This window comes from Pogona vitticeps, chromosome 1, assembly GCF_051106095.1.
Source record: "Pogona vitticeps strain Pit_001003342236 chromosome 1, PviZW2.1, whole genome shotgun sequence".
Classification (NCBI taxonomy): Eukaryota; Metazoa; Chordata; class Lepidosauria; order Squamata; family Agamidae; genus Pogona; species Pogona vitticeps.
The window spans coordinates 241,440,273-241,464,446 of record NC_135783.1 but is presented as its reverse complement, the minus strand read 5'-3'; the positions used below and the strand labels follow the sequence as shown (position 1 = coordinate 241,464,446).

General features: G+C 44.1%; 1 protein-coding gene across 5 annotated transcripts; it reads right to left on the bottom strand.

Annotated features, from left to right (window-relative positions):
• Positions 1-106: 106 nt before the first annotated feature.
• On the bottom strand, positions 107-24,174 carry STK36 (serine/threonine kinase 36). 5 transcript variants are annotated; one of them, XM_020792022.3, is made up of 27 exons: positions 24,059-24,174; positions 21,751-21,868; positions 21,472-21,612; positions 21,060-21,137; positions 20,561-20,691; positions 20,227-20,476; positions 16,648-16,741; positions 16,289-16,458; positions 15,999-16,189; positions 15,798-15,912; positions 15,570-15,713; positions 14,285-14,464; positions 13,218-13,315; positions 12,730-12,835; positions 11,795-11,936; positions 11,033-11,160; positions 10,373-10,477; positions 10,109-10,204; positions 9,566-9,660; positions 8,217-8,280; positions 7,634-7,744; positions 7,422-7,496; positions 6,001-6,172; positions 5,597-5,744; positions 4,220-4,379; positions 1,971-2,720; positions 107-1,010 (listed from the first exon to the last, which is right to left on the bottom strand). In XM_020792022.3, the coding sequence occupies exons 2-27, from the start codon at positions 21,832-21,834 to the stop codon at positions 864-866; spliced, it is 3,975 nt and encodes a 1,324-aa protein (XP_020647681.3). In that variant the 5' UTR covers positions 21,835-21,868; positions 24,059-24,174; the 3' UTR covers positions 107-863. The 5 variants fall into 5 exon arrangements, with proteins under 5 accessions (XP_020647681.3, XP_020647678.3, XP_020647679.3 ...); XM_020792019.3 differs by having other exon boundaries at positions 23,953-24,150; XM_020792020.3 differs by having other exon boundaries at positions 23,908-24,124.

Below are 24,174 nucleotides of genomic sequence, written 5' to 3'. Positions count from 1 at the left end.
CCTTAAAGCTAAATAGGTCACGTAGAAAAGTTCCGTACATTTTATATTTAGAAAAATGAAATATCTTCATCAGCTTCCTCTGTGGTACACAGGCAAGAACGTGTCATAACAAAAATTTGGTTTTAATATGAAGGCATAATATTAAATCCTAGCAAAGTTGTCAATGACTGAAATCCAGCAGTGAGGCCCTAGTAAGCCCACTGTATCAATGACACGTACAGAAAAGTTGAGTCACAGAATTCCCATTAATTCAGCGGACCTACTCTAGTTGTAACTTATTACTGGATTTCTGCCAATAAAATAAGAAATAGATACCCTCAGTGTACAAAGAATGAATATAATGTATTAAAGCTCGTCAGTGAATGCAAGAGGGAGGCTGTTCCTATCTGGTTTAAAAAGAATCCTCTAACTTCTACCCATATTGCCGTTGCCTTCTCTTTTTTTCTTTTGAGCTTAGATGGTTGCTCATCACTCTCCATTTTCTAGGGGAAAAGATTACAGTCTCTGAAGACCCATGCCTGAAGAAACAATGTTCCAAGGCACTTGATAGCTAGTGTACTATGTGTGTAAAAATACGATGTTCTATGCAAAAAAAAAAGAAAAGGTAGTGCGTTGCCCTTGCTTAACAACTGGTGCAGTCGGCTGGATAAGGCATCTCACTGAACAGGTGAATGGAGCACATTCTCTGCTCAGAGGCTATAAAAACACAGAGAAATCTGATAACTTTCCTTAGAAAAACTAGCACCCTCACATTCAGTACACAGAGTTAGCCCCATAAAGTAGATGCAGTAGCATTTTCCAGTCCATGGTTCTCCAAGACTGAGGTTTTGGGAAGAATGAAGTCCAAGCATGCATGCCTCTTCTCAGGCAGTGTAGGCAGGCTGCAGAAGGTGGATCAATTTCTTGCAGTGTTTTGTTGAGGAGGGCCTGAGGCTGCTATAGGTAGTAATCTGAGAGTCTTTACAGGAAAGTGCTTCCAGCTTTTCAGTTGCTTTGAGTGACACCAGTATCTAGGAAAGAGATTGCAGTTAGTGCTGTGTGCTATATTCCCATAAAGTCAGATCCCCCTAAAGAACTTCTAGTTAAGATTATCATCATATGGGCAAATATAAAAAACAAGCCAAGTACTTTTAACTAAAGCTGGAGTGTGTCTTGAATGTCAGATAGAGACAGATTGCAATACAGCGGTGCCTCGCAAGACGATTGTAATTCGTTAATAATAATTGGGGGGAGGGTTGCAGCATTACTAAAATCAAGTTAGTTTTATAATTGGGGCTAGGGCTCACTGAATGGTACAGGAGGATAATCGCAGCTTGATAGACAGCCTCATGCTCCATTATGTGTTCTGAAGCAACAATAAATTAGATAGAAAGCATATTTTATACCAGAGATCAATATCCTATAGCATTCAAAAGTATTTATTTTTACAAAAAAGTAACTAAAAGTAAGTTCTGGTTACTTTTGGGAAACCAAAAAAAGCAATTAAAAATTACCTTACGTTTGAGGGACTACAACTTTAATTACTTTCTAAAAGCGACTTTCCAAGCTCTGGGTGCAGGCCCATCAATGCCTTTTTTTTGCTAAGATAAGAAGTAGAATCTGTTGTCCCAGTTTGGCTAGCTCCAACATGCTGTTTCACAGAACAGGAATGAAACATCCGCCAGCCTCTCTTATCTCACCAGTACCTGGTACCAGCAACTGCACTACAACAGCAATTTCCAAAACGTTTTTTTTTTTTTCACCCAAGAGAGATCTGGCAAGGGCATTTTCCTTTCGGCTCTAATCAGCAAACTGATTCCAATACTTGAGCATCAGCCAGAACCTCTGTTGCCCCTTGTACTTCACTGTCCCTCAAAACTGCCACTGCCTGGCAATGAACCTTCCACTATGAACTCATGTATTCACTGAAGCCCAGTACAACACAGTCCATTGTATTCCCACCACTACCACCTCCACTGCTGAATTGGTACCTGATTAATCTTGGGCTGCTGGCCAATAGAGCGAAGGGCAATAAGTGCTGCCTTTTGCACATCTGGATGGCAATCGTGACAGGCCACTTCCAACAGACGATCAGGTGCTCTGCTCTTGATCAGCAGGTCCCCCAGTTCCACAGAATGCTTACCCAAGTTACCCAGCGTTGAAGCTGCATTGCAACGAGTCTTGGCCTGAGGATCTCCCAGGAGATGAACCACCCAGGGCACAGCTTTGCCAAGGGTCTGCATAAAAGGGCCAGCCTGGTAGGCTGCATTGCCAACAGCAAAACTGGCTGAGCAGCGAACATGTCCATCATTATCTGCAAGACGCTCCAGCAGGCATTCCAGCAGTCCAGCCTGCCCTTCCAACACCTGAGGAACTTCCTGCCCATGGCGCAGCAGATTACCTATCAGGCTGCAGGCTCTGGCACGGACCAAGCAATCTTGGTGACACAGCAAGCGGCTCAGCCTCAGTGGGTGGGAGGTTGAAGATGGGCTGCACAGGAGCTTCTCCAGGAAAGGCAGGTGAGCTGGACTAACCCGGGCTATGTGGGTGAGAAGAGAGAGCAGATCTGCAGTAAGGGCAACCTCGTCTGATAGCAAAATGGTTGACAGGAAAGCAGTGGCACGCTCTGAGTTAGCCACTCCCACCACCTGCTCAATGATGTCTTCATGGCTCAGCACCAAGCGGCACAACAGACTCAGTGGCAACTCAGTCTCTGACAAGGGAAGATGGTGAACACAGACCTAAGATGGAACAAGAAAACAGCAGTGAGTCCAACAGTGGAAACAGGGTATATCCTTTTCTTTATAAAAGGTACCTAGAAAGAAGTACACAAAATGTTGCCAGTCCCCACACTCCCTGAAGAGCACAAGGGGACTTTCCCAACAAGTGTGTCGTGCCTTGGCTCAGCTTAGCATCCCTGCTTTTGCATCCTCCCAACATTCTCTACATTTTCCCTCTAAATTCCACTACAGGACACCTTTTCAGTTAGAAAAAACCATTTATTTGAAATATTTTTAACCCGCCTTTCTCCCTAAAAAGGACCCAAGGTGGCTTACAACAATTAAAGAACAGCATTTAAGTTAATAACAATGAGTATACAATACTAAAAGAATCAATGAATACAATACCAAAAACAAGCAATACCCAAACACATTCAATGCAATAAGGTACAACAATCCATTTTAAAAAACCCACTCAGGTAGCCAGTCATGGAGTGAAAGCTTGGCTGAAGGCGAAAATCTTTGTCTGCTTGCAAAAGAACAGTGAAGATGGGGCCAGTCTACCCTCCTGTGGGGAAGGAGTTCCAGAGTCTGGGAGCAGCAACAGAGAAGGTCAGTGTCCCTACCAAGCGCACCAGTGAAAGTGACAGGACCAAGAGGAAAGCCTCTCCCGGTGATCTTAACACTCGAGCAGACTCATAATTATGGGAGACATGGTCCTCGAGACAGCTTGGACACAAGCTGTTTAGGACTTCATAGATTAGAAGAGCCATTACTTTGAATGGTGCCCAGAAATGGATTGGCAGCCACTGGAACTGCTGTCACAGGGAGGTTAAGTGATTCCTGTGGCCAGTCCCAGTTAGCAATCTGGCTGCTGCATTTTGGACTTGCTGACATTTCCTGACACTTTGCAGAGGCAGCCCCACGTACAGTGCATTACAGAAATCCAGGCCTGGATGTAACTAGGGCATGTGTCATCATGGCCAAATCAGACCTCTCCAGGAATGGGCACAGCTGGCGCGCTAGTTTCAACTGTGGAAATGCACTGCTAACCACAGCCAAATCCTGGGCATCCAGACGCAAAAGACACAAATCCAGGGGTACCTCCCAGGCTGTGCACCTGGGTTTTCAGGGGGAATGTTTCATTTTAAAAAAATGTATTTTGTGGTGAACATGGCACAGGGACATCACTCCAAGGTTCAGGGCTAGCCTTCAAGACCACTGAAATATGTCCAACACTGCTATAAAGGGTAAACATCCCTTTCAGGTTTTATAAAGTGCTTTTGATTCCCTCTCCCAGATTCACAACGACCTGTAGAGACACCATTTGATAATAAGCTCTCTTAGTGCATGCGTCTTCCTAAACAGCCACCATGAAACAGGATTCATTCTGGTTTTGTTTTTTCTTGTATGGAGCAATACCAACCAGCCAAGTTGGAATAAGGAATAGGCAAAATCCTTCCCCTTCATATCACATTTCAATTGCTTCAATGAGTACAGCAGAAGAAGAGAAACTTTACCTGGAGTAACTGGGCTGCGATCTCTGAATCCTTCAGGCTTGTCACGATCATTTCTAAAGTTTCAGGATTCACCTCCAGACCAAAGGGGAAGCAGAAGAGCTGGCAGACTTGGAGCACAACAGCTGGCACCAGGTCCCGATCACCATCCTCTTGCAACTGCCTGAGAACGGGGGAAAGCAGCCAATGAAGCAGGTATTCCTTTCCAGGAGTTGGCAATGTCTAGCCTGAAGGACACTTGGCATACAGTAACAAGATCAGTTGTCTGAAAAGACAGCCTACTGAAATGGCATCTATTTGCATACAAAAGGTGTCAAGTTTGGTCCCTCAGCAGCCTCAGATGGGATTTGGAAAGGCTCCAGGCTAAAATCCTCGTACATCCACTGGCAGGCGGTGGAGCAGACATTCTGAGTTGGAGGGACCTCTGTCCCAACTTGGTATAAGTCAGCCTCCTATTTTCCATTTGCTGCATCCTAACCTTCAGTCCAGAAATGCTGATTTCAAAGGATGTCATGAACCAGGAGATATTTTCTTACACACACTACCTATGGTTTGCCTTAGAAGAACAAATACTATACTCAGCTATAGTGAGCTGTGTAACTTTGCACAAATATGTTTAACTTGCACCATTTATTTTGATTGTAATATCTGGAAATCTAAACACACGGGCAGGAAGTGAGATGAGAAAGGACAAGGAAAAAAGTGTACCTAATGAGGCTGGAGTACTGAAGAAGTCTAGCTGCTACGCATCTTAAAATCTTTATTGGAATGTGTACATCCTCAAAATTTCTGTTCTTAATATGAAAGGCAATTTTTTTAAAGTCTAATGCTCCCGCATATAGCTCAAATATTTCCAATTGTCACATTCCCGCCCGTCCCTTGGTTGTTTCACCAAGCAAAGGCCACAAGCTATATGTCGTGTCACTGCCACTAGTTGACTACCTCAACATTGTTTATTATTAAAGATAGAGTTCCAAGCCATGTGTCGTTTTAAAAAGAACCAAATAGAAGGTTGTTTATTATTACAGGTGATGAAAGTACAGTCAATGCCTTTAACTCTTAACAAAACATCCTACTTCATCCACTCTCAACCGCCAACTCCCTCTCTCCAACCAAACTCCAAAACCACCAATCCTCAAATCTAAGAATCTCAGTCTCTCTATCTAAACTCTTATCTCCTAATCTATCTCCTCTTCTTCTTACAGAGACTCTTACATCGCATGACTCCGCCTCTCCAGCACTCTCATTGGTCCATGCATATAGCACATGAATATTCATGACCTGGGTGGATGCCACACCAATATTGATCATTCTAAAAAACCAAAACCCCACCCAATTTTGTTGCTTCTGCAGCTCAAATCTGAATCATCCTTTACTCACGTCTGGGCCAAGTACTCCAGGAAGTCAGGTTCCAGCAGCTTGTTCAAGGCAGCCATGACAACTCCATTGGGTTGGGCTAGCTGAAGAATGCACTGGTGCGGTTCTCGGGTGAAGACAAAAAGGGCTAAACTGAGGAACAGCAGGGTTCCTACAGAGCAGAAAGAGAGAACAAATATCTCTGTGCCATGCATGCACTTAACGCACCCCTTGCCCTTCCCAATCTGGTGACTAGCGTGCCCAAGCCTGGCATCCTAGAAAGAGATGGTGGGCATGCTTACCTAATGCCTCAGACTGGACTCTCCCAAGCTCTGTCTTCTGATGTGTGAAGAGCAGCAAGAGATTCCTAGAAAGCAGCAGTTACTTAGGAGAGTCTAAGTTCTACAGAAGGGAAGCCATCTTTGTACCTTGTGGTGAGATGAGATTCCAGTCTGGTTTTGATGCATGCTGGCCAACTCTTGGGGTCTCGCCTTCCATCACTGGCCCTTGACGGGTCAAGTGGAGCACCATGGCAAATCGATGCCACACAATGCTCCAGGTTTCTGAGGCAGCAAAGTCTCGCACCGCTGCTGCATCTCCCTGACAGAAAAAGAGGGACTGGCTTTAGACCAGGGGTCTCAAACATGCGGCCCGGGGGCCATTTGCGGCCCCCCAGATGATAGTTTGTGGCCCTCACCTTGCCTGACCCCCCAAAGCGCCCACACATCCTCTGCTGTCAAGAGTTTAAAAAAAAAGCCTCACCTCGCTCGCCAGCTCTCTCCCAAGACAGCACCTCTTGCACCCTCCATCCAGAACTGCAGCCTGCCAGCCAGCCCGCCTCTCTACCAGCTAAGGAAACTCCTGGGTGGCTTCCTTGGGCTCTTGCTCCGCTTGGCAGAAAATCTGATGCGGCCCAGCCTCACCCAGACTCTGCCTCTAGCGGCCCCCAGGTAAATTGAGTTTAAAACCCCTGCTTTAGACTAATCAGACTAGGCCCAAAAGCCCTTCCAGTGATTTGGCACCCATGCTCTTGATGTCCACTTCTAATCCAGACAACTCCTGAGAAAACACTGTATATTAATACATAGATGGCTATAAACCAGAAAAGAAATCTAGCTGGGATTCCTTCATACAAACTTTGTATTTCACTACTCAAGTGCCATTACACCCTCAAGACTTACAATTCTGTAGGGGGAAAAAACAGCCATGCCACCAGAAATTTAGCTTGAAACTTATAGCACTTATCTGTATAATCACGATAGCAGGAAGAGAATTTTGTATCCATTTTTAGACCCTGCCCATCCCTTATGAGGTAGCTGCCTTTCCAGTTGTAGACAACTCTGTTTCTAAAGAATCTATGAACAGGGATAGTTCAGCTTGGATGAGAGCCTGCTCTCCATGACCACCAACTGCAAGGTGGGTACAGTGCAGCAGGGAAATGAGACAGCCCATTTTTGTCCTTCCCCATCCTTCCTACCTGGCAGCAAAGACATTCCCAAACTTATTTCACAGATCATCTGTGTACTCAATCTCAGGAATGCAAAACAGTTATTTAAGCCTTGTTATAAAGAGCCTTGTGGCGCAGTGGTTAAACCGCTGCACTGCAGCCAAAACTGTGCTCACGACCTGGGGTTCAATCCCAGGTAGCTGGCTCAAGGTTGACTCAGCCTTCTATCCTTCCGAGGTTGGTAAAATGAGTACCCAGCTCGCGGGGGGGGGGGCAATGTGTAGCCTGGATAATTAATTTGTACACCGCCCAGAGAGAGCTTGAAGCACTATGGGGCGGTATATAAGCAGCACGCTTTGCTTTGCTTTTGCTTTTTGTTGGGATATGGAAGAAAGCTCAAACCTGGCTTAGAAGCTGCAGCAGCAACAGCAGGAGGCCATCATAGAAGCCAGCTCCCCGAGGGGGTAGAAGGCAGAGCTGAAAGATGTAAGAGAAAGGTTAGATCTAAACTAGTGCCAGGAATCAGCTCAGAGTCAGCCTCTTGTCTGGCATAATACAGCCAGAGACACCTCCTGTCTCCTGATTTGTTTCAAATTCTGTAGAAGGTCTCCTACCTCTGCAGGCTCTGTGAATGCAGTGCCTATGGTTGCCAAGGCTTCCTCCCGCCTGAGTTCCACAGCAGCGCCGTACTGGATGAAGTATGCCAGGAGCAGTCCTGCAGCACTCTGCACAAAAAGGACATCCTAATATTTAGAAAGTTGTTTCTGCGGTTCAGGTTATAGGAACAACAAGAGTGCACTCTGACTTGCATTGGATGTGGATCTGGTTACTAGATTCACCAAAGCAATGGCTAGACTTTCTCCTTCACAGGTTACAGGAATCCACTGTGATGTTGCTGGTCTGATGTACCAATTAGACAATTACATTTTTGCAGTTCTAGCATATCAGATATGCACTTGTTCTCTTTTTCACAGTCCCTCAGATGCTGCCTGTGATACACTCAACTGGTTGTGGAAAGACAATCTGACCCTTCCTTGAAGTTACTCAGAATCCAGATTTGACATTGGTCAGTTTCCCTTTTCAGTACAATGCCCAAGGTGGATCTAGTAGCAGTCAGATCAAATCAATGAAGTACAAGAAATTTAGACTGTGAATTCCAAACTGTACCACAGAGTATGTTCGCAAAGTAACACTCACTAGAACAGAGGCAGTTGTTGCAGTATTAAAAAGCTCCAGAGTCTCTTTCAGCACAATGTCAGATCTAAAACAAGCAAAAAGCAACAGCTTCAGAAGAATGGGACAAGTCGTATCAAGGCTCTCACATTCTTGTTCCCTCCAGTTAGCGGACTGTGCCAGTTCTCCTAAGCCACTGCCATCCCAGGAAAGGAAGTCAGCAGTTGTCTCTGTTGCAACAAAGAAGTCAGATCCTACATTCAGCAGAGACTGAAATGGGGTAGCAGGGCTCACATAAAGTTGGACTTCTCCCTGGCCAGAGGCAAGGCAGTGTTTGGATAAGAGCATCAAAAGAGAGCATGCTTCAGTCAAGAAGTGGTTTGATGAGCTAAAGTAGAACACCAGGACCAGCCCTGTCTGAGTGGAGAGCGACTTCAGAGGGCCGGTAATTTAGAATTCCTAATTCTATACTTGTGCCAGGCCTGGCAGTTTTCTAGGGGCAAGATATTTAGGAGGAGTTTGCCCATCCCTCCTTCTGTGTGTGGTCTATTCGTCCAGATAGGCGGGATATAAATCAAATAAATAAATAAGAATAAGAATAAGAATAAGAATAAGAATAAGAATAAGAATAAGAATAAGAATAAGAATAAGAATAATAAGAATAATAAGAATAATAATAATAATAATAATAATAATAATAATAATAATAATAATGTGTGTGGCTTGGAGACCATGCACCTCACCCAAGGCCACAAAGCTGACAGGGCTCATAATCCCATCACTCATACGTGCTTCAGGTGAGCTTGACTAGCCTCTTTCCTGAGTGGCGCAGTGGGGATTCCAACTCCTGGCCCCTCCTCCAATTGAGCCCCCTTGTCTTTAGGGTCTCTTAGCTCAAGCTACACATTATTTCCTGATACGTATGAGATTAAAATGACAGGACACTTCTCCGGTGTACACAACCCCACCATGCTTCCCTATCCAAAAACTATAAGGCTTTTCAAACATACTAATTATCTATTATAGTTCTTAGATATTAATCCTGAATTTCCACTTGAAAAATAGTGTTTCAGATGACTAGCATGCTCAAGGCATAATAAGCAGAAAAACATCCAGCAACAACACTTACATCTTGAGCCTCAGTTTAAAGACCCTAAGCAAGGGATAGTAGTGTGTGTGTGTGTGTGTGAGAGAGAGAAACAGAGAGAGTCTTCCAGAAATATTGAGATCAGGACCTTTTTTTTGACAAAGGCTTCCTCAGAAGACCATAACCTGGCCTTACTGGAAGGCATCTCACTTTGTACCAAGTACGAAGCCCCAGCCCGACTTCTCCTGGTAAATAAGAAAATGAAAAGTCCTGCTATGATACTTACTGTGGTGGGAGAAGTTGGAGCTGGAGCAGCAGCAGGGAGAGGAGTCTCAATGTGGCCTCAGTAGCCTGCACTTGTGCCACTGCAGCTAGCGGAACCTTTGGAAGAGATGATGCTGAGCACCAAAACACTCTCCCTCCCAAGCCATCAGCTTTCAGTCCCCCCTCTCCAGTCCAGGTGGAGGCTGCCTGGATTTCCTCCCACCATGTTTTACTAGAAAGACCATGGAACAAGCCAGTAACTTTTCTGGTCAACTTCTACTCCTTCTCTTCTCTCCTCCATCCTCAATTCACCTTAATCTCATCTCTAGTTCCCCATTCATGAACTCCCAGATCCTGACATTCCTTGATGTCACCATTTAAAAGACCAGGCAACAGGTCAGAAAAGTCACTGCCTATGAGAACAGGTAATACTGGACAGGATGGACAGAAGCAGTATAAGGTGGCTTCCTATGTTCCTAAACTCTGTCCTCTTCCCTGCTATGGATATAGTGGAACCAGTACCTCTGTGACTAGAAAGCTGTCTTTACACTGTAACAATAAATACCTTGCCCTGTAAATGACAGATCAGGGAACGGAACACTTCTGGTGCTGCTAAGCAACGGCACAGGGTCTGACTGACATGGCAACAGGCATACAGGACCTAGGCAGTGGAAATATAACAAACATTATTACTAGACTATTATGTCTTCCTTTTCCAGCCAAAAGAGAAGACAGAGCACCTTAAAACATGTTTCATCAAAGGGTAAGGTAACCTGGACATCTCTTTTTCCACTCCTTATAGAGAAAAATGGAATTCCAGAAGTGTTACCTTGAACCCATTCAGAAAAGAGGCTGGATGCTCAATTCTTAAGAGAAAACTCATCAGGAGCTGCTTATCCTTCTCAGTGAGCTTCTCAGCTACTCGCTGGGAGATCTGTAAGAAAAACCCAGAAGACTTTCAGTCCAAGGTTATCCTCACATTCAGATTCCAATTGTCCAGAGAGCTGGGGAAAAATAGCAATCTCTTCTTATATCAATATCTTGAACATTTAAATTAAAGAAGTTATGCTTATTGGATAGCTGTGGTTTAGGTATTTGGCTGCAGAGCCAGAGGTTGAAAGTTTAATTCTCCACTGTGCCTCCTGGGAGAAGAGTCAGCCTGTGTGGCCTTGGGCAAGCTGTATAGTCTCAGTGTGGCCCCAGAAGAAGGGAATGATAAACCACTTCTGGAAAACCCTTTAAAAAAGGGTCACCACTGGTCACATTTGACTTGACGGCACATTATTATGTTTGAGTAGTGCTGCTTGCAGTATGATTACTCTTTTTGGTTTCTCATCGTATCAGATGGATTTTTATATGAAATCCCTTCTTGGATGCCAAACAACTAAGTTCTGGAGTTTGGCCCAATATGGGCTAACACCATTACAAGTTGCCCACCAGTTGAGGGGGTTCTCGTTGCTTAGAAGCATGAAGGCAAAAAAAGTCCCACCTGCTTTTTTGTCTTGTGACAAGTGGAATGCCCTCTTGGGATGGCACAGGCAGCAGCTAGGGCTGCTGTAAAGGCAGATACCAAACGTTCACTCCACTCCTGTGCTGATCGTGCTTCTTTCTGGAGTACTGTTACAAGAGGGGAAGTAAAAACCACACCAACAAAGATCAAACACAATCAGTTGCCAAGAGAGGGAAATGTGTCTGTGATCTATACCTTGACTATGAAACTACTTAAAAGTCAAGACAAATCCTGCCTAAATCTCATAGAGGGTTCAAAAAGAGTTTCACGTGAGGTTCTCTAACAAAATGTTGTCCTCTAACAATCCCTGAGATGCCTGCAGAGGCAAAGAGACAATATTGCTGCAAATGCTCCAAGACAGTGTAATATGTATGACTCAGACCTTAGCCTTAGTCTGAAATACAGAATGATGGTAACCCCTAACTTTTAAACTATCAGAGGATGGCCCTGATTCCTATTCTTCGTCCTCTCTTCCTAAAGCAAGATCCTAGGGAAGCACTTGTCTGTCCCCTTTAGCAAGTACAATACAACTTCAACCTTTGACTATGGTAGCTGGGATCATACAGTGGCCATTTAAAGAGAGAAGGTGATACAAATGAAGGCGTAAGGGGAAATACCATGGCTCCAAACAACCACAACTGGAAACATTTTGTTTGTGCAGGCTTTGATGAGTACTTTACATCATCTTCAACATCATTGGGGGGGGGGGTTTGAGCACCTTCCACATAGACACTTGCTTACCTTCTTGAGCTGGCTGATCACAGCTGGCACCAAGGCAGAATGCATCCAGCAGAGGGCAATGATCGACACACAAGCTGGAGTAAAAGGGGATGGACACAGAAGAGCAGACATTGTCCATGCTCTCACACAAATGAGTGAAACACTGGAAAGAAGGAAAGAAGGGTTTAGAGGACACAGAAGACAGACATCAGGGTAATTTACAAGCTAGAAATCAAATTCACACTCCAAGATCCCAAATCCTTCCCTCATATCTCTAGGCTCTCCACTCTTCACATAAAAACAACAAATGTTTTCTGAGCTTTAAACCCACCTACACTGATATTTTTCCTTATGATAAAAGTTCTTTTCCAAATAGAAGCCTATTTGACTCCTGAGTGATTGTGATTCCAGGGAACCATGTGTAATCATTTCCAGTTTGCTTTCTGGTGAGAGAAGCTCTCTCCCCCTTTCTCTACTGAAGCCACCTGCAAAACTGGTCTCCACTGAGATAGGTGCAAAGAGAGGGGGGTGGAGGTACAAATGTCTCTAACCCACTTCCTCAAGTCTGTTTGAAGATGCAGGCTTTCCTCTCTGGCATCCCCAGCAGAAATGGAGGGCCATGCATCTGAAGGTTTGTGTGCACATACATACGGGTGCACACCATCTGGCCAAACTCTTGCATTGCTCTTTGGACTAAACCGGTTGAACACCCCTGCCACCTGAAGTGGCACAATTTAGTAAGGAACAGCTGCAGGGATCAGAAATATGGAACACATCCCTGTCCTGAGGCCACATCTCTTAGCAGAGGGAAACCTTGATGTGAAATATAGGCAGCATTTGCACAAGCATGTAGACCAGCATCCTGGAGACAAAGCTCAAGGAAGATGATGCTGAAGAATGCTTGTGTCAAGAGGCACCTGAGTAGATCAGAAGGCAGATCAGTAACAGGCTCTTACCATCAGGCTTTGTTCTCGCAGCCTCTTCTCCACATCTGAGGGCTGGGCAAGCAGTGCAGGCAACAAGGCTAGGAAGCGACTGGCCGTGCTCTGGAACGTCTGCAAGCTAGACAAGCATTCATGCTTATGTACTAAAGCAGTTCTCCCTAACTTGGCATTCTCCGTATCTCATGATGTATAGTCATATTCCACTATATCTTGAGGGCAGCATGTTGGCAAAGACTGAGTTAGATATAGGAGCTCAGTAAGTAGAGCAAGAGAGGCACTCAGAATTCCCCCATCCTCTAACCAGCTGAGCCCTGGCATAATGCCAGGAACGTTATTTGCCATGCTGAGTTCTAAAACTTAATGACAGCAAAAGGCATAAGCCAAAGAAAAGCTTCCAGCTGGTACCTTGACCATCTCCATGGATTTTTTGCCTTCGTTTTGCTTGCCTTCAGATTACTACGAACACAACATACTAGCATCGTTCCCTGTCTGCTTCTTACCTTTGCTTCTTTCCATCCTCCTCTTGGTTGAAATCACTAGCAAAAAAGGCTGATGTCACTGCAATCAGGTCTGCCAGCAGTGTGGTGTGCCATGGCTGCTGTGGGGCAGAAAGAGAGAGAGAGAGAGAGAGAGAGAGAGAAAGGGGTTCTCTGAGACTGAATTTCAACAAACGGGCAGCTCCATAGAAAGAAAATTTCAAGAAAATGTTCAATAACCACCGTCTTTGAAAGACGAGAAGAGATAACTAACGAATCTTTGAGTGAAAACAGCTGAATTCTATGTCAGGTTTAGATTTTGTACAGATGATTAGAATCGATAAAAAATTGTTCAGGCAGCACTAGATCTAGAATTAAAGAATTTGACATTCAAACAAATTCATCTTTAATGATAAATTGATATTTAAAGCTCTGATAGCTGTCCACATATGTATATCTGAAATGGCACCTGAAAGACCATATTCTGTCAAACATGTCTGAACATTTGGGATTTGTCGAACAAGCCTTCTATTGGTACTGTCCCCTTCATGGGCAATTTGGTGAAAGACAGTCTTTTGAATAGCAGCTCCCAGACTATGGAACTCCCTATCTCCCCAATGTCCTTCCCCTGGATCCAACAATCTTTGTATTCAGGCAGGATTTTGGCAACTGCTTTGACAGCATGGAACAACATGACAGAACCAGTATGGTGTTAACAGTTAAGACTGTTAAAATCCAGCTTCAAGTCCCCACTCAACTGTAAAATTCATTGAAGGAGCTTGGGTGGGCCATTCCCTCTGTGGGCTTGACCCACCTCAGAGGGTGGTTGTAAAGAAGCACAGGGGAGCCATACAGGCTACCTTGAGCTCACGGATGGAGCAGCAGAGTATAAATCCAACAAATAAAATAAATACCATAAATGTTGTGCAAATTAAATGTATTACATACACAAAGAACATTTTCTTTCTTCGTAATACAGAGATTACAACTTTCTCATTTTGGATTACAGTCACACAAGAGGAACTAGACACAGGCAAACCAACGTAGACGTTTTGGCTCTTCAAGCTAGCCCCCCCCAGAGAGTCTCTTACTTGCTTGATGTTGGTACTTTCCAGAATGCTCCCCACCAGCTGCATCAGAAAACTGGATAGTCCTATGTCACTGCAAAAAGTGTACAGCAGCTCTGAGTCGCAGTGGGTATTTAACAAGTTGCCAATGACATGAAGGGCAGGGCGAAGACGGGATGCCCCCTCAAGCATTCCCTCTAAGACCTGTACAAGCAGAAGAGTTCATCAACTCGTAGCTCTCACCAATAAAGTCCTAGAGGTTTGTCGGAAGCAAAAACATTCCTCATATACCATCTCCTCAACTCCTAAAGTATTCTCAAAACAGCAGACGTCCCACCAAGTCCAATACTGCTCTGTCTCCAATAGCACCTCAGTGCAACATGGCCTCCCTAAGTTCACCTCAGATGCGACACTCTTAAACGTTCTCTTCTAGGCTCTCCATATCTCTACAACACCTTTACTGCCTCTCGATTCTTATGTGTTTCTTTCATCCTTCAAGTATATCCCTCAGTTTATAAATTTAAAGTTCATCATACTCCTAAAAATATTGTCCAGAATCCTATTAGTTTCACTCATTGGTGTAATTCAATTCACATCGCCAATATATGAACGATCAATTAAGGAAGAATTGAAAAGTTGGCATAGATATCTGCTCTGGCATGCAAGTTCTGTGACTTGCTGAGTGACTGCAGCAGCTTGTCCCTGAAATTTACAATGATAGAATTAACACCAGCAAGAATATGTAATAGGATTCCAATTACTATCGCAATGGCCGAAACTGCCAAGGAACCCTTAGGATGCTTCTGCAAATATAGTGGTGCCCTGCATAGCGACGATAATCCGTTCCAGAAAAATCGTCGCTATCCAGATTCGTCGCTATGCAAAAAGAAAAAGCCCATAGGAATGCATTAAACCCAGTTTAATGCGTTCCTATGGGCTTAAAACTCACCATAATGCGAAAATCCTCCATACGGCCGCCATTTTCGCTGCCCCGTATGCGAGGAATGGGCGCGAAAACACGGCGGGTGGCCATTTTTTCCAGCAGCCATTTTGGAACTGCCGATCAGCTGTTTTAAAAACATCGCTATGAGAAAATCAGTAAGTGAAACAGCTTACCGATCATCGCAAAGCGATTTTTTGCCATTAAAAAACAAATCGCTATGCAGATTCTTCATTAAACGGGGCGCTCGGTAAGCGAGGCACCACTGTATACCTTTTCTTTTCTTTGTAAGTTACCTACTTTGTTTCCTGAAGGTCTAGCCTACAGTCTATACCCCATGTGAGTCCTGAGGTCTCTCCTCCAACTCACCTGCTGCCCAGAATCTTTGAGCCGAGCATGGATGCGCTGCACAAAGGCAGGGTCTCTCATGAGACTCCGTGGGGCACATAGCTGTCCGTGTGCAGGACTGGTGGCCCGTATCAGGTGCTGCCACTCCTCATCACTATCCACTTCCTACGAAGTAAGCATGAATCAATGAAGATGATCCCACAATTATCCGAAAGCCGAGAATAAAATGCCTAGCAGTCATGTGCTTACTTCAGCCTCTAGATCAACAGAATCAAGGCTCGGTCTGCCTCGGGCCTCTGCTCTGCCACTTTCTCGTCGCACCTCTGGAAAGTCCTTTTCATAATCATGCGTAATCCTGTTCTCTCTGTCCATGAAGATGGATGAGAAGCTGAAGCTAAGCTATACAATGACATAGTTTTTCTACCCCAAATCCAGGCCCTTTAAACTAACCGAGGGGTGGGGGATGGTTCTTTTTGCTCCCACTCCGTTTCATTCTCTCCTAGTGCAGGGACTCTTTGTTCTCTGCTTCCCAGATGTGCCCCATTCCTTTCACTGGGATCTTTCTGAGCAAGTTGATCTTTACTTAGGTTTTCTTGGCCTCTCTTTTTTGTTTCCTCCTTAAGTGGAGCCTTGGATTTCCCCTATAAAGATCAAATACCAGGTGATCAGGTAAGACTGCAACAGATTACACCTGCAGCTCATAAGGAACTCTGCCAGGGTCACATCTGCATGCCCTTTACCTTCCTCTGAGCCGCCTGTGCCATCTTCTGCCGTGCTTGCCTTAAGATTTTGGACTGACCACTGTGAGGGGCAAGTGAGTGTGCCTGCTGCTCTTTCAGGGCCTGCAAATCAGGAGGTAGCTTACTGGTGAATGGGTTGGCTATGCCCTGATTGGCTCCATCCTCAATCACTGCAAGAGACAATCCAGATTAATAACAGGGCTTGCTTGAGCTTGCCGCCCAGAGTGGTCTACCAGACCAGATAGGCGGGATAAAAATCAAATAAATAAATAAATAAAAATAAAATTGAACTAGGTTCTGCAAGGAAAGGCAGGTGCAAAAGCAGTGAACTGGTGGAAAGGACAAAAGTCAATACTTACCAGTGACCCGCCCAGCAATGAAGGGATGATACAGTAGCTCTGGCCATGACAAGCGCTGACGAGGGTCCTTCGTCAGGAGGCCTTGCAAGAAGCTCTGCACATTGATGACAGATTATCACCTGCACATCTATATAGCATTCACATCTTCCCATAATCACAGTTACTAATTTAACTGCAGAGCCTCAGAGTCAATGCAACCTCCTGGTCACAAATCCAACAATACAGTGGTGCCTCGCTTGACGAGGGTAATCCGTTCCAGCGAAATCACTGTAGAACGAAATTCTCATCAAGCAAAATAAAAAAGCCCATTCAAATGCATTGAAAACTGGTTCAATGCGTTCCAATGGGCTAAATACCTCAGCGTCCAGCGAGGATCCTCCATAGGGTGGCCATTTTCCATGCCTGTGCAGCAAAAAATTCCTTCCTTAACACAGCGGGGAGCCATTCTGAGCAGCTGGTTGCCATTCTGAAACCCCGACAATCAGCTGTTTTGATCGTGGTAATGCGAGGAATTAGTTCCCGAAGCAGGGAACTGATCCTCGTAAAGCAGTTTTTGTGATGAGATGGGTTTTTGAGTTAAAGTCTTGTAAGGAATATGGGGTTTGTAATTAAGAAATGAGCAAGAGAGGTTCCATCTTGTTTCTTTGTATAAAGTATCTTTGCTATGCTAACAAGTTGTTTTCTAGGCGAGCAGAGAGAATGTTATTCTGATAGCCTGAGAAAAGGACTCGGTGTGATTAGATGGGAATTGTTGTGTCTCTTTGATAAACTACAGTAACCCAAATAATATCTGGTGTGTATGGGAAAGAAGTCATGTGGTGCAACAGGACTGTTTGCCTAGTAACGAACTCTGATTGGATGACATCGTGGGAAGGTGCGATAAGCCTTTGCCAGTTACTCTTGAAAAAGGAACTTTTTGCCTATGGACATTGCCATTCAAGACCGACTCTTCATTCATTCGTGACACATGGGACTAACCTTTACTATACTGGATTACCCTTGGACTTATGGGCTTTTTCCTAAGGACTATGGATTATTTCTCTATGAACTATTATTTCTGGAATACTTCATGTGGACTATGCTCTTGTAATTTTGTAAGGACAATGGTACATTTACTGGATTTTTCTTTCCTAAGGATAATGGGACTTTTACTGGATTTTTCTTTTTTGTAACAGTATTTTTGTTCTACAGGATCACTGAGGACTATAGCCTTTTTATAACCTACTTGGATTATTTTGTTTTTACTAATGAAATACTGGACTGGAACTGTTGTTATTCTTTTTAATGGCTTTTTGTATTTTTGTAAGGTTTGTGAACACTTTTCTATTTTTCATGTTTTCTTTGCCTCACTACAGAGTTGTAAATAACTAACACAATGCTTATTTTCTTGCTTTGGCTTAGTTTGGTTTTGATACCTAGTAACATGCTTATTCTTTAATAAATTAAAGATTATAAAACTCAATTGGTTTCCTGAACAGTACACTTGTCTTAGGGTCATCTGAGAGTGCTGCCTCAGCCTAGCATACTTAAGGAGTCCAGCCAGTGGTGCAAGTTAAGTCTAAGGACTACAAAGCCCACTTGATCTTTTCAGTAATATCTGAGAGTACAAGGGTGTTCTTAAGTGGGCAGACTTGTGAGATGGAGTGTTGTAGCATAGCTAGCTGAGCTTGGACTCACTCAGCCCATTTTAGCATGTGCAAACTCCTGATTGCTCTCTGTCCAGGCTTACGCGAATGTTTTCGAACTCCGTGTTTGCTCGCAGTTTTTGCCCATTAAAACATTGTTTTGCGATCGCAAAAACTTCATTGTGAAGCAGATTCGTCGTCAAGCGGGGTAAGCATTAAGCGGGGCACCACTGTATGTGAATTGTCCTGAGTGCTAGAATCCTAAGAACACTGTCTTTGTTCCTATGTTTAATTTTCTATGGTTCAAAATTAAAAAATATCTAGCAGCCATGACTGTATTGCTGTACCTTATGAAACTTGATGATCTCGTGATACTGTTTAAAACGTTGTGTGTGTGTGTGGTTTTTTTTAAAAAAAAACAACTCAAGCATATCTATTAGCAAATATGGTAATCTGTTAGTCTAATCGCTGCAGGATGATGGTCAGAACTAAGACTGTAGAGAAAGAAAAACAGAAGTTATCTGCTTGGACCTGCTGAAGAAGCAGCAACTTGAAACTGTTGGAATGGCAGGAAAAACTGCTGGATTATAATTCAGTGGCACCAGACCCACGGAGTAGGTTGCTGCTGAGGTAGTCAAGTCATAAAAAGACTATGCAGGCATAAAATTATGAAAAAGTTGACCATGGTAAGACTTTTAAACTTTTAAAAATGTATCTCCAGAGCAGAAGAATTAGAATAAAATTTTGTTTTAAAAAACACATATTCCAGGAGCCCTCCAAATTATTGGATCCTGGATTCTTTGTGGAATTTGAAAAAGAACAAAAATTCTCTACTCAACTTCAACATAATTTTTACGGCACAACACCAGATCCTCTCACATACTTGGAACAGGTAGGAAAACCCATAAGCCACCAAGCCAAATGCAAGCAACTAGTGATGTTTGGTGGCTGCTATATTTTTGCTCCCTCTGCATGCAATAAGCCACTGAAACTGACGAGGCTTTCTCTGCACCATGTCAGCTTTAACCATCCAAGGTTGGGGAGAACAAAAAACAAAAATAAATGGGCAACTCTCTTGGAAGAAGAAACGGAATCAGTCAAAATTGCTGTTCTGGGTCTTACAGCACTGACCAAAGGGAGGAAGACATTAAAATCAATCATTTTCAAACACTACAGAAGGGACTGAAAACTGGAGGATAGGATGATAAAAATGTAGTTAAGATAGAATGTAGGTATTCACAGGTGACACAAAAACACAACATTTTGAATGGGTTATAAATACACCTTATTGCACAGATCTCAGTTTAAAAATTTTATAAATGGTCTTTAAAGTATTCTTCTATTTTTCATAGATGACACCGTGACAGTGGACAGAGAGTCAAGTGTACTCTAGGCAGCATGGATGAAATGAGTCTAAAACTAACAAGTTCCTTAAGAGAGCATGAAGTCAAGCCACACATACATCTAGTGCAAGGGTCTCCAAACATTTTACAGTGAGGGCCACACCAGATATTTTCAAAGTTTTTGAGGGCTGAAGGAACAGGAATGTGTGTGTATGCACACAAGCATACATGCAGTTGCATGCATCCCTCTGCCCGCCCCCACCCACATACATACCCATCTGTCCCCCCCCTGCATGGACACACCCATCCCCGCATGCACGGACGCCTGCATGCATGCACGCCCCCACATGGCTGCAGGGAACAGGCCACACAAAACGGCAATGCACGCCAGATGTGGCCCACGGGCCATAGTTTGGAGCCCCATGATCTACTGTGCTGCACTAAGTACAACTGGCTAGGTTTAGATATTGGAGACCCAAAGTTATAAACCCCAGTATCACAAGACTTCTCTGATGGTCCTAAGCAAACCCAGATATACTATGAATAAAATCAGAATAAGGATACAATATGCGTACATCTGCTAGAATGGGAAGAATGACACAAACAGATACCTTGAAGTGAGGACTCATGTCTTTTGGCCACTTGATTGGATCTTTGATGATCAGGCTAACTAACTGGAAGATGCTGTTGGTGTAGAAAGGTGGAGTCCCCACATACAATTCATACAGAATACATCCTACTGACCAAAGGTCAGCTGTGTGGTCATAGGGCTTCTCTTCTACCAGCTCAGGAGACATATACAGTGGAGTTCCTTTGATTGATGTCAGCACCATAGTGTTAATACTCATTGCACGGGCAAACCTTCCGAGGAAAGAAGGAACACAACAGATCTTTCAGCATCTTGACCAAGCACTAGCAAGTAAGGGAAGATCTTAAGATACATACCCAAAGTCACAGAGCTTGACTATGCCCCCTTTGCCCAACAAGATATTCTGGGGTTTCATGTCACGGTGAAGGATGCGGTGTGAGTGCAAGTAATAAAGTGCTGACACCAACTGAGAGGCAATAACCTGAACCTGAGAGAGAGAAAAACAACCTTGACAATCAGTAAATACGCTTGCTCAATTCCTCTAATTCTTTCACTCTTACTGAGATGTTAGGCTGAATGGTTTATAACTTCATTCCAGTATCTGCTAGCAGAGTCAGATTAATGAATCTCTAATTTTCCATATCCTCCTTCTTCCTCTTTCTGAAAACTGGAACAACATTTGTCCATCTCCAGACTTCATCTCAAGGTAACTGAAATATATTTATGCTGAATACACAAACGGAGGACTCGTGGATTAGTTGGATCCAACTATTACATACTTTTATTCTTGTCTTCCTGTATTTATTTCCCTGCTTATGCAAATGCCTGCTTCCACACTCTCTTCATATTAGTTACCTGCTCCTCAGGCAAGTTTCCATCATCCTGAAGGATCTGAAAGAGTTCCCCTTCAGCATAGTCTGTCACTACCACCACCTGGAGGACAAGAGTCAGACCAGAAAGCCAGTAAGAACATTCACAAAGTCTGAGATGGGTGGGCATACACACTATGACTACAGTGTCTACTCAGTTCAAGGGCAATAACCTAGAACAGTGGTTACCAACCTTGGTCCCTAGATGCTTTTGCCTGACAACTCCCAGAAATCCTGGCCAGCAAAGTCAGTGGTAAAGGCTTCTGAGAGTTTTAGTCCAAAAACATCTCAGGACCCAAATTTGAGAACCATTGATCTAGAAAGTCCAGCACGTATCATCACATTTTGGTGACTGAAGTAGCAATAACCTTTGGGGGGGTGGGTGCACAAGAACTCACCTCTTTATCAGTTTCAAAACTGTCAAGCATCTGGACAATATTGGGATGATGAAGCCCCCTCATGATCTCAATCTCTCGTTGCAAATTTTTCAACTCTTTCTGTGAACGACCCACTTTGGGGATAAACTTCAAGGCCACAACCTGCCAACGTTAAAATAAAAGCTAGAAAATATGGCCTGAAAACAAACAAAGGAACAAATTGCCCACTAGCAGACTTAAGAAATTAATTCTTATGTAGCCTTCCTGTTGAGTCTTCCCAGTCTTCATTTTTGTTCTTACCAGTGCACTGTATTTACGACGTCCCTTGTACACTCTTCCAAAAGAACCTTCTCCAATCATTTCCAACACATGATACTTCTCCATAGTGGGGATGTGAGAAGAGGGTTGAGTGTGAACCCTGAAAGTGCAGAGATCGCTGTTGCTGGTTTTGATGTCTGGCATAATGTCTTGCTGGCATTCATTCATTCCAGATCTTCAACAACACCCAAAATCAGTATTCCTACGAGGTCAGCTTCAGGCAGTAGGTTAGAAGAGGTGGCAAACTGTGCACACATATGTATACACATACTGTATCATCACAACAACCCCACCTCACTGCCTGCTGCCTTGCCGACACAAGATATCACAGCATGCACTCCAAAGAGCATCACTGCACTATTCTCGCATGCAGCACTGTAGGCAGTCTGATCAAACAAACCATTAATGCCATGATGATAGAATAGGAAACTTCTAGGGCAGTGATGGCGAACCTATGGCATGCGTGCCACAGCTGGCATGCAGAGCCCCTTCTGCCGGCACGTGAGCCATAAGTGGCTGGATCGCTACTCCTCCCACCAAGCCAAACCTGAGAAGGCAGCTGCAGCCACAGTGCTGGCGCTTCAGCAGGCGGATCCGGAGAAGCTGGCACTGGTGGTGGATCCAGAATGGGGTCCCGAGGCACCTCTGTGCCCAAAAAGGTTCGCCACCACTGTTCTAGGGCCTCCTCAGTACACTGCCTTAATCCACAGATGGATTGCCCCACAGTACAGAAGTTGGAGTGTGTGGCAGTTTGCATCTTCCTGTTTCAGCAGTTGAACATCTTCTCCCCTCACTATCAATACGTCTCCTTCTAAGATAGTTGCAGTTTTGGAAGAAGTAGCCATGTCAGTCTGTACAAGCATATCAGACCAAAACAAAAAAAACAAACCAATCAAAAACAAGAGGCAAAACATTGTGGCACTTTAAAGACTAATTGCTATATTGTAACATGAACTTTCTTGGTCTGAGTAAGTACAGTAAACTTGATCCGTGAAAGCTCACATTAAAATACAGTACAGCAGTTAATATTTAAAGTGTTATAATGTTTTTGCAATCTCGTTTTGTTTTAAATCTAATATTCTCTCTCTAACAGTAACCTCACATTTGCCCTTCTTTCTCCAGACTCCCTGAAGTGTCAAACACACAGCTCATTGTAAATCATGTTATACCACATAAATTCCTGATTCCTCTTGTGATAGATACTGCATCTTCATTAGCTACAAGCCTTTGCTGGGTAAAAGATCTGCTATCTCCCACCATCTCCCATTTCTTCGGCCAGTCTTTCAGAAGATCAGCCCAAGATGCCCTCTCACTCCAAGCCTTACTAGCTACCCTCCACTCTCTCCAATATTTTTCATCCCTGACCTTGGTTTTGGACACCTTACTTTTTTCCTTGGCAGTTTATTTCTTCTGGGAAGTCCATGGGCATCAAATTTAAATATTACTAACTCTCAACTCATTATAAATGCAGGATCAGGCAATGCCTTTAATCGACCATTAAGAACAGAAAACAACAAAAATGAAGACAAAAAAACAAATGGGAAGCTTTCAAGGATGAATCATCATCTTCAAGGCTTTGCCTCAAGTTCTTGTGGGCAATTCCAAACGTGGGTGCTGTTTAAGATTATAAAGCAAGTTAAAAACAGCACCTAAGTTTGGAACTGCCCACAAGAACTTGAGGCACAGCCTTGAAGATGATGATTTATCATCGAATGGTCAGTTAAAGGTATTACCTGTTCCCTTATTTGCATTGTTTCCGCGACCATGCGGCCTGATCGCGATTTCTCCTCAACTCCTTAGGGGCTCTGGATGGCCTCCAGCCCCGCGTTCAGTGGAGCCTGGAGGAGCCCAACTAACCTTGCACCCCAAACTTTTAACACTTTCCCCTCTTAGCCATGTCTGCTTTCGGTATCTTACAGTGACAAGAAGACACAACACGGCCAACGTATCACGGCTTTTTTGCCTTGTAGTGTTTTGGGTTTTTTTTTTTAAGTGCGTCTTCTCTGTCCTCTTAATCTTTGTACCACCGTGCCTGACAAAGAATTCTGTAAAACCCAAAAGCCCACACCGGCTTGGCGCCACTTCTGCCAAAGTTTCAAAAGCTTAAGTTCGTAATACAGAAAGCACTGCACACTCAACTCTGCCTTTGGTTGTTGCACACGCCCACTTTGTATTTCCACTTACGCCCATTCAATAGACGCGTGTCGAGAATTGCGATCGTAGGCGGGAGGGGGGCGTTCACACGCAGTCCTTTTAATCCCCAGCCCCAAACCGAGGACCCCCGACCCACCTCCGCCTGCCTGCCTTCCCTCGGAACTTTTACGGCAAGACCCGCCGTTCTTCCGCGCGAGGACTTGGGGCGTTCCAAGGGGCGGGGGGAGAGGAGTCCGTCGGTTGTTGGCGCAG